A 13,911-nucleotide genomic window follows, 5' to 3' on the forward strand; every position below is an offset into this window, starting at 1 on the left:
ACAAATGAGACTAACATATTTGCAGTGCAAGCAAACAGCTATGAGAAATGGTGGTGAGTTATTAGTTTAGTGGCACAACATCTTCCAACACTAACTGGTGACTTTCTAATATTCTCTAATCCTGCACAAAACATTAGAAACACATTTTTCTGCAATTTAATAACTTTTCTGATCCAGTGTCTATAAAAATGAAAGTTATAAATTTAAACTTGTAATCGCAAATTGGACGGCACTGGATAGTAAAGGTGTGCCTCATAGTAAATATATTATAACACAAAATCTAAAATTTGCCTTAAAGGGCTTTACTTTAACAGCATATGACAGACATGTCACAATGAACGCACACTTTTTTGTGACACAAAAGATTCAGAAGAGCACAGTCACTGAAACTAAATAAATTGGTATCGCACACTATTTTTACATGCCTACAACAAAGCACATAATTAATTAAAAAACACATCCTACATCCATTATGTAGGATGTAGTACATGACAGACAATCCGTAAAACCTTGGACAGCATAGTTCAACATGTAAAATAGTGGCGTGACGGCCAGAAGCTGTAGAATCCGAGGTGCCAATGAAAGCACCGTTTGACTGACAATCCCGCAGCCTAATCCACAGAGTGAGGATGCATAGCAGCGGTGATCTGTGTCGAATGAACATCAGCTAAGTACTTCTTTCAGCTGTGATTGACAAAAGCCAGCAAACACTTTGTTCATTCAGCCTGCAGAGAGCATTTCTGAGCCTGAAACCGTCGGGTCAAACGGTTTCAATTTCATCCGGACCGGGATTTCGCAGACATTACGTTGGGACAATGGAATCTAACGTTATCCCGGACAGTATCCGCCCTCAGAGGCTACAGCCAGGGATTGGATTCGGTTCCGCGCCGACCGGGACCCTCCGCTCCTCTCTACGGCCCGGGGTTACGGTCCCCATCGCGCCGCTGTTGCCCTCCCCGGCCTCTCTGGCCGCTTCGTGCGGGCCTCCTCCTCCGCCGCCCCCGCTGCAGCTCCACAGCCTGTACGGCGGTGTCGGAGCGGGGCTGGGGCCGGGGGCTACCGGCCACTGTAACCCGGGGAACCCGGCGGTGCTGAAGGAGGCTGTGGAGGCTGTGGTCCGCAGCTTCGCCAAACACACGCAAGGTTACGGCAGAGGTAACGTCCAGCGGTGAAAATGCTCAGTTTAATGCGGAGATAATGTGTCATATTACTCGGTTTATTCTCGGGAGTTTTGAGGAGCAGAAAGCCACTTTGAGCTGCGCCATTTGTTTGGAAGTGGATTAGCAACGGAAAAAACACACATGCTACATTCCTGCAAAATCCCTGTCAGGCTGCACAGTCTCACATACTCTGAGTTTATATTCCTCTACAGTCTGATATATTCATTTTCACCTGATGCAATGTCACCAAAAAGAGATTTCCTTTCATATTTACACAGCTAACACTGGCTTCTATCACTTCATTATAGGATTAACTACCACAGCTCTGGGGGATTACATTAGGGGACAATAAACCTAATATAATCTAAATTAGCCACATTAAAGTCTTCTTGTTTTACATTGGACACGCTACAACACTGGTCCTGTAATGTAAACAGTGAAAATATGAATAACATTGAATTTAAAGCAAAGGCAGAGGTAAGTAGTCCCAGGTGGATGTGAACTTTTTGGAGAATAAGCATGACTTCCTGGCACATAAAAATACTAATTTATTAGTGCTCAAATGGATTAAGGTTGACCTCATAATGATCTCCTGGTGGTCAAAGTTTGCTCATCTTTTTATCTTTCTTTATTCATCACTACAGCACACTGACAAGAGCGATGCTTAAAACTAACATCAACCCAAAAAGCTGCTATAATGCCGACAGCAGGAGCCAATACAAGTGTTCCCGTTTGCTGCTAATAGGATTTATTTCCCAAAGATTGTCCCAACGTGCTCTGACTAACGCCTCTTCCCTCCTCCATCCAATTTAGACTACTTAACGCCTCAACATTGGCAGCTCCATAAAGACTGTTTTATCAGGGATATATTTTTGGCTGAATGTTGCTCCAATTTTGCGACTTACTCTCTGTATTAGGCAAATTATCACATTTTTACAGGAGCGCACGAGCAATATTTTGGCATTTGGCAATAATTATTTCCTCTACATCATATTGTAATTTGGGTTTTCTGCAGTTTCTCTGTGGTATAGTTAGAATTATGCCATTAGCAGGGAATTAAAGGCTTAAATTTGCAATAATAAGATAAAGTCAGGTAATTCTGTCAGTGACGATTTATTTGATAATTCTCTATTTTTGCTTTTCCCCGTGACACATTTGTTAGATATGGGCTGATTGATGCCATGCCGCTGCCGCACTGTGGGGTTGATTCTGGGCCAGCATCATTTGTCACATGTTACCGTCCACTATCAGCCAATACTTCCTGTCTCTCTATGCTTTATCTTTCAGGACATGCTCAAAAACTGACCAAAATGCATTATCTTATCTCTGCCCTGAACCCTTTAGATGCACAGAAATAACTCTGAACACTGCCTCTGATTTATGGAAACGAATCTACATTTGAGTACAATAGAAATCACATACTGTACGCCCCACGGCTCCTCATACATCTAGCACCAACCTAAGCTAAATGTTAATACGCACGATGAAGAACATGGATTCATATCTATTTGTTGTGAAAGTAGAGAGCAACACTGCTGTTTTCAATACCGCATAAGTTATCACTTAATAATTGGCTAACAACAAGAGAGCAGTTTATAGCGAGCGTTTTCCTTTTGTACACAGCAGAGAGCAATAACTAAATTATTTGGATTGCAGCTTAGGGATTTATATGTCTGATGTCAGAATATATCCCAGCTTGTTTACAGAGGACTCAATAGCGGCAGAGCTGCAAAACGTTCTAATCAGGCTCCAGACTCCAGAGAGCGAGAGGCAGGCTGCCTGTGTTCAGACAGGCACGGCCCAGCAGGACGGAGCTGAGAGCTAGCAGAGGTCACAGAGCCCCGGATAATGTCGGCTGCACTCTCTGCAGACCCGAGCCCAAAAATCGTTTCAGACCCAGTCACAAATTTCACTTCTTTTCTTTGCCGTTGTTTCCTTTTGCGGGGCAGGGGTGTTTCTCACGTGGGCACAGAAAGCGTAGAGTTGACGGCCCCTCTGAGGTGTTGCAGAATTTCCTCCTGCCTACATATTTTCAGGAAAAGCCTCTGGCATCCTTGAGACGACCTTCCCCCCACCCTTTCCATCTTTGTGTTTGGAGAGGATGTTGCAGAGCACAGCCAGTAACCGATGGCACTTTAAATGCAAACCAATCGGCAAAAAGCTTTGAGGAAACCAGAATATTTTTATGCAAATAAAAGAGTAAATGATAAATGAAAGTGTTGATGTACCACAATGTGACGGGGCTTCGTTTATTTCTGTGCACTCCAGTGAACGTGGTGGAGGCTTTGCAGGAGTTTTGGCAGATGAAGCTGACCAGAGGGGCCGACTTGCGGAACGGAGCTCTGGTTGTTTATGAGATGGTCCCCTCCAACAGCCCGCCATATGTCTGCTATGTGAGTCTTCCTGGTGGCAGCTGCTTCGGAAGTTTCCAGGTACAGTGTCTGCCTTGTTTTAGCATGATAAGAGGAGCCTTCTTTCATTTTAAAATAGCGATACATCAATGAATGTGCTGTGGTTTGGAGAAACCTTCCATACTGCACCATTAGTGTAAGCAAAATGGCCATTCAAGTACCTTGTTACAAGCTTCCAACATACTTGCAACCACAACATACCAAATATGGATGCAAACTCAAGACCACGAGACAGCAAATTAAGGCGTGTGCACACTGTTGCTAACTTTACTCCATATAAACACCGGCTGTCCTCAGCTTTCTCACTGTATTTCTGATTGTATCTGACCGCTAACGCATGTTCCCTTCGCTGTCTGACAGTTCTGTCCCACCAAGGCCGAGGCAAGACGCAGCGCTGCAAAGATCGCCCTGATGAACTCGGTCTTCAACGAACATCCCTCTCGTCGCATCACAGATGAATTCATTGAGAAGAGCGTCAGTGAGGCTCTGGCCTCCTTCAATGTAAGTCTGTCACAACACTGAATGAAAACAAGGGATGCAGATCAGCCTTTTTTTTTTTTTCAGTTCTGATCCAACCTGAATTGGGATATCTGCCGATACCGGGTACCAATCCGATAACAGTGTTTAATTGATAGGCTGTATTCCTCACATCAAACCAGACTTAACTTAATTAACAGGAATTACAGTTCAAGTGTAAACCTTTTAAACAACAAACTGAATTAAAATTCCAGTATGAAGCAGTACAGCTCCATCAATGACAACAACATGCAAACATTAAATCACAGTGAAGCCACAAACACAAGTAGTATTAACAAGAAATTTTGTGAAGACAAAACATTCAAATTAAACAGGAATCCAACTTCTTTGCAAACATTTAGTGCAAATAGGCAAATAGATACTGGATATCAGTCTGATACTGATATCCAGTATTGGATCAATACATCCCTCAAAAAATCTGAAACAGAAAAGGACACTACTATACATACATGCTGAATGTGACTTGATATTTAATGAACAATACATGCCAATAATTGATGCTTTGAAAAGACAGCTAAGAAAGTAACTAGTTGTTGTTACTTACAGGGAAACAGAGAAGAGGCTGACAACCCCAACACAGGAATTGGTGCATTTCGCTTCATGCTCGAGTCCAACAAAGGAAAATCCATGCTGGAGTTTCAGGTGTGTAAACTTCTGGAGCGCCTGTGTCGCGTTAAGTTTCATTTTATGCTCCTCAGACATACCGGGATAGTGTGGAAATAACATTGGCAAGGGTTGAGCCCAGGAATGGTCTTTAAAAGCTTTGTATGTACTGAGCTTGACTGTGCATACATGCAGTATAACAAAGCCAGAGACCAAATGAATGAGCACTGTCCATCACCTGTTCTAATAACAGCACAGAGCTTGAAGCTAGAACCATTTAGTCCTATGTCTAATTACTAATAGGAAGTCTGAAGGAAGCACGCATGGTTTGCAGGACTGAGCTGCCACTTATTGAGTGTTCTGAAGTGAGTTCGGTGTCTCATCGCTTCTGGCTCGGCTGTGTTTGTGTTTCAGGAGCTGATGACTGTGTTCCAGCTGCTGCACTGGAACGGGAGTCTCAAAGCCATGAGAGAACGACAGTGTTCCCGACAGGTACTGTCATTCATCTCACAGCTGGGCTCAATTACCCAACTACAATAGTAGTTTTCATCAAGTTTCCTAAACAAACAAACTGTCTGGAACCTTGCCCTGCATGGCATGACTGGTCCAGACAGATTACACAGTTTTTTCTTCGCACCACGAGTGGGAGCGTTGCTGGAGAGCAGCAGTGAGCTGGAGAATAGGAGAAAATTCCAACACAGGCAGCCTAAAAGATTTTAAATGTTTCCATAGTTGTATTTGACCTCTTGGTTGTGCAGCTGATATGTGAAGTATCATCAAATTAGGGAGGCACCAATTTGACTTTTGCTTTCCCGATACTACGTCCGATACCTCACCTCAGGGTATGTGCAGATAAATGCTCTACCTGAGTATTTTACCAGCCATGCCCTTGTGTTGGGAAGACTGCTCCCCTCTTCCATATGACTCAACATATTTTCTTTGCAGGAGGTGCTGGCTCACTATTCCCACCGGGCTCTGGACGACGACATGCGCACTCAGATGGCTGCCGACTGGGTGAACCGGGAACAGAGCGTCGCGGCCACCATCGCGCAGGAGCTGGCGTCGACAGAGCGAGAACTGGAGGACGCCCGGCTGGCGGGAAGAGAACTGCGTTTTTACAAAGAGAAGAAAGACATCCTGATGTTAGCTGTGGGGCAGCTCAGTGCAGCCAACACTGCCACCCTGCCTTCGCACTAAACCTGACGTCTGTTCTTGGAAACATGCCTTCACGCTCTGTAGGATTCCTGGTAACAGTATTGATCACTTGATAGATATAAAGGCGATATCATCTGAACTTTTAGGTTTTGTATCTTGTGTGTTGTCATGAGGACCAGGTAATCAGGCCTTGACTTACAGTATGCACATCCGTCCATAAAGCAAACACTCGCCGCTATAGCCGTTACCTCCTTGTGCCTAGTGATTACAGGATAACAGTGCTTTTTTAAAAAAAAAAAAACCTGTGCTTGGCATACCAGGTGACTGAGGTTTACATGTTTTTCATTATTTCATACTGTATTTACTCGACCCACAGACACAAAGCCTGCCTTTCGTCAGTGAATGTATGGGACATACGTTAATATGACCCATCAAACCAAACTCATTTGTTCAAGGTGCGGATCATTCTGAAGTTTGTCCTTTCATGTTTTGGGTGTGTTTACCAGCATATATGAATTAGAGCTCTGGAAAGAGAAGGTGGTCAGATGTATGTGTCTTAAAACCTTGATGGCGAGTACCTCGTGTCCTTTAATGAAACATAACCCTGATTCCAAAAAAGTCGGGACGCTGCGTAAAAAGTAGATATAAATAACATTCTGTTTTATTTGCTTTACACAGCGTCCAAGCATTTTTGTAACTGGGGCTGTATCACCACAACAACAACAACAACAACAGCAAAGGGATAAAAGATCCCGCCTAATAACTCTTCTCAGAATGGGCACACAGCCTCATTCTGCCTGTTTTAATGAGAATAAAGTGTAAATATGTGAAAATTACATAGTCACACAATACCAGAATTCACGTAAGCATTGAAACGTACCAACTGGCTCATGTAATAATTTGAGGGTACTTTGCAGAAAGTGTCAGCAGGTGACTGATTGCTCTGGCAGCAGCTCAGGTTTTTGAAAAATCCGACCGTGAACCATCACTATGTTTTCATTTGGTGTTTGTGAAGGCTTTTGACTGTTTTAGTGTTCATCGTATGCTGGGTGACCGTGACACTAGCTGAATGTATAATTTCAGTGTGCTATAAACTAAAGGATCTACTTACGGATGCAGTTTAGCATTTAGACTGTTGAATTGCTCTTGTGACACAGAGTGTTTGTCATGTGCTTCATCTAGCAGAAACAACGAGCAGCCACACAGTGGTGGTAAAATGTGAAGGCCAAAAAAAATGAGTTGACGGTTTTAACAAGCTGATTCATCATGTGTGAGTCATTGCAGTCAGTACAAAACAGTACCAGCACTTGTGGTTTGTGTTTTTTGATGTACTGGAAGCAGCATTTGTTTGTTTGCAGTGCTCGTGTATGTCCATGCGCTAAAAACAAAGTATGTAACTCGCACTTAACACCTTTTCAAATATTTTTGTGTTGAAGGACCTGATTTCGTTTATACTGTAAATGTGATATCTTTATTTTTCTCTATCTATCTAAAATGTATTGAATACATTACAAGGATGAGCTCATTTCAGTGAGTAGCCTTTTAAAGACCCCATGTAATGGAAGTGAGAGTTTAATTGATCATGTGCGGCTCTGGCTGGAAGGAAATGTGGGCAGCAATTATGCAAGTTAAACAGCAGGAGGGCTGCATGCTGGATTATCAACAGAAGAAACTGGTTAGGCTAAATTTGAGGAGGCAGTGAATAGAAAAAGCAGCAGAGATGGAATATGATTAAAGCCAGAACCCACTGTATTATTTTATTGTTGGGTTGATTGTGCCTTTATGAAATTTGTAGAATAGTTTGACACGTAAAAACACTCTAAAAAGTACTGTTTCATTTAATGAGGTCTTTAAAGGACGTCTACTCTGCTTTACAGTGTTTTTTCTCATTTCATCAAAAGGTAAAATGACGTGTTATATTACTGTTACAGTACTTTGAACGAATAGTTTGCCATTGCTTCTTCACTTTTTGACGGACACGAGGAGACTGACACCACTCTCATATCTGTGCATTCAATGTGAGGCTGCAGCCAGTTAGCTTAGCATAAAGGCAGGAAACAGCTAGCCTTGTAAAGTCTGTCTAGTAGCACCCTGAAAGCTCACCAGTTAACATACTATAGCTCATTTGTTTAATCTGTACAAAAATCAAAGTTTAAAAATGACTATTTGCTTTTTCACGTTGGGTTGTATGTCGGAATAAGCTACTTTCTGGAGTCTGGTCATTTGGAAACTGCTCAGAGCTCAAAAATAATCCGGCTAACCCGTTGTTCGCGATAATGTAGTATTTACAGTACAGATGAGAAAGTGGCATCAGTCTTTTAATCTAACTCTCCACCAGGAAGTGAAAGCACATTTCCTAAAATGTAGAACTAGTTCTTAAACATGTTACATGACATTAGATTATGAAGGATTTATTAAATCTTGTTACCTTTTTTATACATTTATAATCATGATGTTTGTTTGTTTGGTACTCAGCTCGCAAAATATGTGTGCAGCACAAATAGGAAAATGTTTCTATGTAATCTTTGCAAAAACCCTACAGCCCTCTTCAGTCAATACTGAAAAGTTAGAATATACCTTTGAGCTGATACAGTGAACACTTTGACCTCACAATTCTGCATCCAGTGTTCTTTTGCATATTTTTTTACTCCTACTCCCAGAAGCTCCTCTGCAGATGTGTTATCTGAATCCATCAGTGATCGTATCGTCTGATGAACTAATTTCAAGTCCAACATAAGACCATAAGGTTGAAATGTAATTCATGAGAACAACTCAACAAGTATTTAAATGAGCTGACTCCAGGAATGAGGCTGGAGATCTTGAATACTGTATTTTTGCATTTTCTTCTAATGTAGATGCTTATCCTGTGTGTGATTTTTGACCACAAGCCATTAATCTCGGAGCTTTCTTATTACAAATGCCTTTGATGTTTCTTTGTAATCATTATCAGTAAAGGCTTTTTTGAACAATGTAATTTTTTTGCTATCCAATTGATTAAAAAAATGGGCTTCTCATCTTTTGGCTTTGATGCATGATGTGTTGATTACGTTTTGTTTTTATATGTTTCGTATAATATACAGTATTGTTTTATAAACGTGTTTCTCAAGGCCCTTATCGTATGTATTTTTATGAGCATTTTGTATTCCATGTTTATACTTTTAGTAGATTTATATGATGTAATAAATTTGCTCATACAAATGTTTATTAATTTGTTATGGTACTTATTTCACTGCTTAGTACAAGGGTGAATAACTGACCCTTCATTACTTGGACCAACTAAATACGCAATCGTTTGTAATGGTTTAATGGCTTTAGTGTAATTTGCATCCATGAAAAAGTAGCTATCCAAAAAATTTCTAATGAAATTTACACTCTGTATGTTGTGGACACCACTAAGTGTGCTCCAAATCACACTTGGACCAGAGTTGTGTTTTAATGGAGAAAGCTTGAAGTAGCTAGTAAATAATAATAAATAATAGTAAGGCTAGAAAAAAATTAATCTCCTATCTTGTTATTGTTTCAGACAGCACGGGTATCTGACAGTAGAACAATGGAATATATCACGTAACCTTAATTCCTTACTATTCTGAAGAATTGCTTTTTAAAAATTATTTTATTTGACTTTGTTTTATTTAATTTAATTTCACTACTTCCGCCTCCGGCACACCGACAGGAAGAGGCGGGGCCTCGGCTAAAGACGCTGGCCCTGCGTTGTTCATTCAACATGGCAGCGGGACCAATATCAGAGAGAAACCAAGGTAAATTCATCATTATAATAACTGTTTTAACCTTTCGTTTCAGCAATTTATAAACGTGCTTGTGGTTTACTCTTCAGACACCTTACTTTGTTTTAATGAGCGTCGCTGGTCGCCTGGTTTGCTAATAGTCTGTGATAAACAATCGGTGGATCACATGGAAGTGCTCTGTTGTCGTTAGCTTGGCTTGCCGCTAATTTAGCCATTCAGTTAAGTTATAAGTATCTTAATTTCTTTTACTTGCTTCCTACATTATATTCTGAGCGTAGCGTTAATTTTGATTGATCTGAAGAGTGGCGGCCATTGTTAGAACATTAGAAGCAGAGGTGCGTCCTGTTAGCTAACAGCTATGGTTAGCCTAGCATGCTAGCACAGAGTCTGTAGCAGAAGTCGACGAGCTTCTCGACTGAAGAAATGATCGCACTATTTCCCATTGTATTGATACTTCATGTGCTTTTACACATCATTTAATAAGATATGGGTGATGAATGTGGTCTGCAGAAAGTGATAAAGTTAGTTAACTAAGTGAGAACTAACGTTATTCATATACAACAATGAAGATGATTTCTTTTTAAACAAAGCACTGGTACTTTTGACAACTTTAACTCGTATGTATTTTTTTTCAGACGCCACTGTGTATGTTGGCGGCTTGGATGAAAAGGTGTCAGAGCCATTACTATGGGAGCTTTTCCTGCAGGCTGGTCCTGTGGTCAACACACACATGCCCAAAGACAGGGTCACAGGCCAACATCAAGGTGAGCATCAGCTAATATTATCTAAAGCTGTCATGATTATAATGGTGGCAACATATCAGTCAGTGTTTGTTATCTCATCTCATCATCTCTTTTGCAGATGAATAGCAATCATATAACTTCTTTCACTCCTTCTCAGGTTATGGCTTTGTGGAGTTCCTCAGCGAAGAGGATGCAGACTATGCCATTAAAATCATGAATATGATAAAGCTCTATGGCAAACCAATTCGAGTCAATAAAGCCTCTGCGCATAACAAAAACCTGGATGTGGGTGCTAACATCTTCATTGGTAATCTGGACCCAGAGATCGACGAGAAACTGCTCTATGACACATTCAGTGCCTTTGGCGTGATCCTCCAGACGCCAAAGATCATGCGAGACCCAGACACTGGCAACTCCAAGGGTTATGCTTTCATCAATTTCGCAAGCTTTGACGCGTCAGATGCCGCCATTGAGGCCATGAACGGCCAGTACCTCTGTAACAGGCCCATCACAGTGTCCTACGCCTTCAAGAAGGATTCTAAGGGAGAGCGACATGGCTCGGCAGCAGAGCGACTCCTGGCTGCACAGAACCCTCTCTCCCAGGCAGACAGGCCACATCAGCTGTTTGCTGATGCGCCTCCACCACCGAGCGCTCCAACACCGGTCCTAACTGCACTTGGATCTGGGATGACCATTCCAGGTATGAAGGAAGTCCTGTTTTTGAAGGATGTTCCGATGCTCTGCAGCTGTTTTTAACTACTGCTCATCAGCAAACGTGGAAAGATCCCAATAATAACTTTATAGATAGTAATTTGGAGTAATATGCTTATAGAGAACATAATGTATATCTGTGTGGTTTGACACATGATCAAAATGGAAATTGTGCAGTTAGCTCTGTTGGCTTTATGCCTTTAACTGGTGTATGTTTTCTGTCATCTACACCTGATTCACTCTACAATGTGAAAATCGTCCACATATAAAAAGGATTTAATTTCTGCAGCAAATTCATTCTGCCATGGTGCAAAGACTGCTCTGTTTTGATACCCTTTTGTTCCTAAAAGCTGTAATTTTTGGTGTTGGGGGGGGGGCGGGGGGTCCGCATTGATCACGGATCAACTATGATGCGTTACACTATGAATGGTGAATGGGTGTTTCTCTTGCAATAGCCTGTCATATTCCATATACACCAGCTGCCTCTGATGAAAGGTTAAGAACTGAGTAGTCGATTGTGCTGAGTGCCTTGAGAGCAGATAACAGGTTTCATTAGCGACAATGAGATGTAGAGTCCTGTAGGAATTGTAAGCATGCTGCTCTGACTGATGCCTCTTTTGTCAGTAAGTGATATTGTGGTTGATTTGATTAAATCTTGGATGCTGTCTGTAACTAAACGTGAACATGACAGCTGCCAAATGACCCCCGTTTGTGAGATACTCGTGGGATTAAAAACATTCGAACGATGGCTAAGATGTGTAAAATGTTTAACAGACAGTCTGACTTTGTGCATTTGTACAAAATGAAATGATAACTTGTAAATACACCTTGTTTCTCTGCAGGCATGCCACCTCCTGGTTTCCCCCCTGTTCCTCCTCCTGGATCAATGCCTCCAACAATGCCCCCATCAATGGCCATGCCTCCCAATGCAGCTGCACCATCCCCACAGGGTGGTGGTGGTGGACCTCCACCTGGACCACCGCCCTTCCCTCCTGGCAGCATGCATCCAGGTAATAGTTTGCTAAAGATTGAAATGTTCACACTGTGACTGCAAGTGCGAAAAGTACACAGACAAAGCCATGGTCGCATTGAAAAACCTTTCAGAAATGGTTTTTGTGATGCCGCGTCTTCTGTGGGTTTGAATACAGATTTTCATTGAAATTCTTTGGTTTTCAGAAATGAGACATGCTGCAGTGCATCATGAGACTCGTCCCCTGTTCGACATACCTACAGACTTTATTGTTTGTGTTTCACAGCTATGCCTCAGATGCCCATGCCCCCGCCTGCTCCTCCTGGCATGGTGCCTCCACCTCCTGCTCCCCCAGGATCAAATCAAGCACGGGCACCGCCACCCCCTGGCATGCCTCCGCCCCCACCTATGGGCATGCCACCCAGAGCACCATATGGGCCTCCCATGGGTAAGTACTGTAGCATCTCCTTGAATCTTTGTTGTCAAGTAAAAGTCTCTCCTGCATGCAAATTCTCACTCTGTCGTTTGAGGGGAAAATGCCTCAAAACAGTCTTGTCTGTAGAAGAAATACCTGATAACCGTACCTCTACGTGTCTCTGTTATGCAGCCAAATAGATTTAATGATCTGTGGTATTGAGGCATACCCATGTTGCCATGACTACCCTGAGAGTTGGCTGTTATGAGCAGACCTGCTGTTGGTAGACTGAATTTTATTTCTGGGTCGGCTTAGCACAATGATTTGTTTAAAGGACACCTTCGCCGTAGTCCCAGAATGGGCGAGACACAGATGAGACAAGTCTGTTGATTTAGAGCAAGAGTGCCATCACTATGGCTGGAGCTTATTTATCACTTACCACATTTGGAAAGATTGAGAGCAGCGCTGATGAAGTTGCGAGTTGATGACATGTCTCTGGTTGCATCTGTTTTGGTTTAGTTGTAGTTTTTTTTTTTTTTTTGACACAGATTGGGACTGAGACTTTATCAGATCCATCTTGCACAGTGTGACATGCAAGGAGCTTATGAGATTGTTGTTATCGCACAGTGCACAGACACCCATGCACACTTAGGATTCACCCTGATCAGGATGTGGGTCTCTGGAAAGGCAGACCCCATTGCATCCAATATTAGTTGAAGACTTGGTGTAAAATTATGATGTTTGATGTGTTTAAAATATTTAGCATTTTGCAGGTTATGCTAGTGAGTTGGCATGGTTTGGGACTTGACCCAAAAGTCATTAACCATGACTCTGAGACTTAATACCTGTTTTCTGTGGTGAGAACTTTTGATCAAAGTTAAAGGTTTTATCACTTTCTCTCACTCAGGTCCACCTGTGCCTCCAGGCATGAGAGGGCCTCCTCCCATGCCTCCACCTGGCTACGGTGCTCCTCGTCCTCCTCCTTTTGGCTTCCAGAGAGGGCCTCCGATGCCTCCGAGACCCCCCGGTGTTCCACCTCGCGTTCCCATGAGAGCACCAATGCCGCCGTAATCCATCTGAGACAGCGGACACGGGCTCTCGTTTAGCCTTTTTTTCTTTTAGCATCTTAAGATCTACTCAAGTTTGTTATGGTGAGAATAATTTAACCACGTTTGTTTGTTTTTTTCATTGTACAGATGAAGACATTTGACAAATAAAAGTTTTAGTACAAGTTTTGCAATGTTTTCCCTCATTATTTTATGATCAAAACACACTCAAAAAGGGTGAAGTTTCCCCACTTGTTGGATTAAAGTCTCACTGCTTTGCTCCATCTGCTCAACAAAAGATGATCCAGCTGCAGTTTCAGCAGAGATGAGGCCATCTTTAGGTCAGCGCCAAGGCAGCAGGCCTTTTTCACTTCCTCTGTGTGTAGGTGGAGGTACTGAACCAATGCTGGTTAT

General features: G+C 42.3%; 2 protein-coding genes across 2 annotated transcripts; both read left to right on the forward strand.

Moving 5' to 3' along the window:
• Positions 1 to 625: 625 nt before the first annotated feature.
• On the forward strand, positions 626 to 9,068 carry lix1l (limb and CNS expressed 1 like). Its single transcript, XM_076754991.1, has 6 exons — positions 626 to 1,155; positions 3,429 to 3,592; positions 3,932 to 4,072; positions 4,655 to 4,750; positions 5,126 to 5,203; positions 5,657 to 9,068. The coding sequence occupies exons 1-6, from the start codon at positions 816 to 818 to the stop codon at positions 5,906 to 5,908; spliced, it is 1,071 nt and encodes a 356-aa protein (XP_076611106.1). The 5' UTR covers positions 626 to 815; the 3' UTR covers positions 5,909 to 9,068.
• A 482-nt stretch (positions 9,069 to 9,550) lies between these two features.
• On the forward strand, positions 9,551 to 13,686 carry sf3b4 (splicing factor 3b, subunit 4). The gene is made up of 6 exons (XM_076753813.1): positions 9,551 to 9,624; positions 10,248 to 10,376; positions 10,513 to 11,055; positions 11,909 to 12,076; positions 12,323 to 12,484; positions 13,359 to 13,686. The coding sequence occupies exons 1-6, from the start codon at positions 9,591 to 9,593 to the stop codon at positions 13,520 to 13,522; spliced, it is 1,200 nt and encodes a 399-aa protein (XP_076609928.1). The 5' UTR covers positions 9,551 to 9,590; the 3' UTR covers positions 13,523 to 13,686.
• The last annotated feature ends 225 nt before the right edge of the window (positions 13,687 to 13,911 follow it).

Source organism: Chaetodon auriga, chromosome 17 (assembly GCF_051107435.1).
Source record: "Chaetodon auriga isolate fChaAug3 chromosome 17, fChaAug3.hap1, whole genome shotgun sequence".
NCBI lineage: Eukaryota > Metazoa > Chordata > Actinopteri > Chaetodontiformes > Chaetodontidae > Chaetodon > Chaetodon auriga.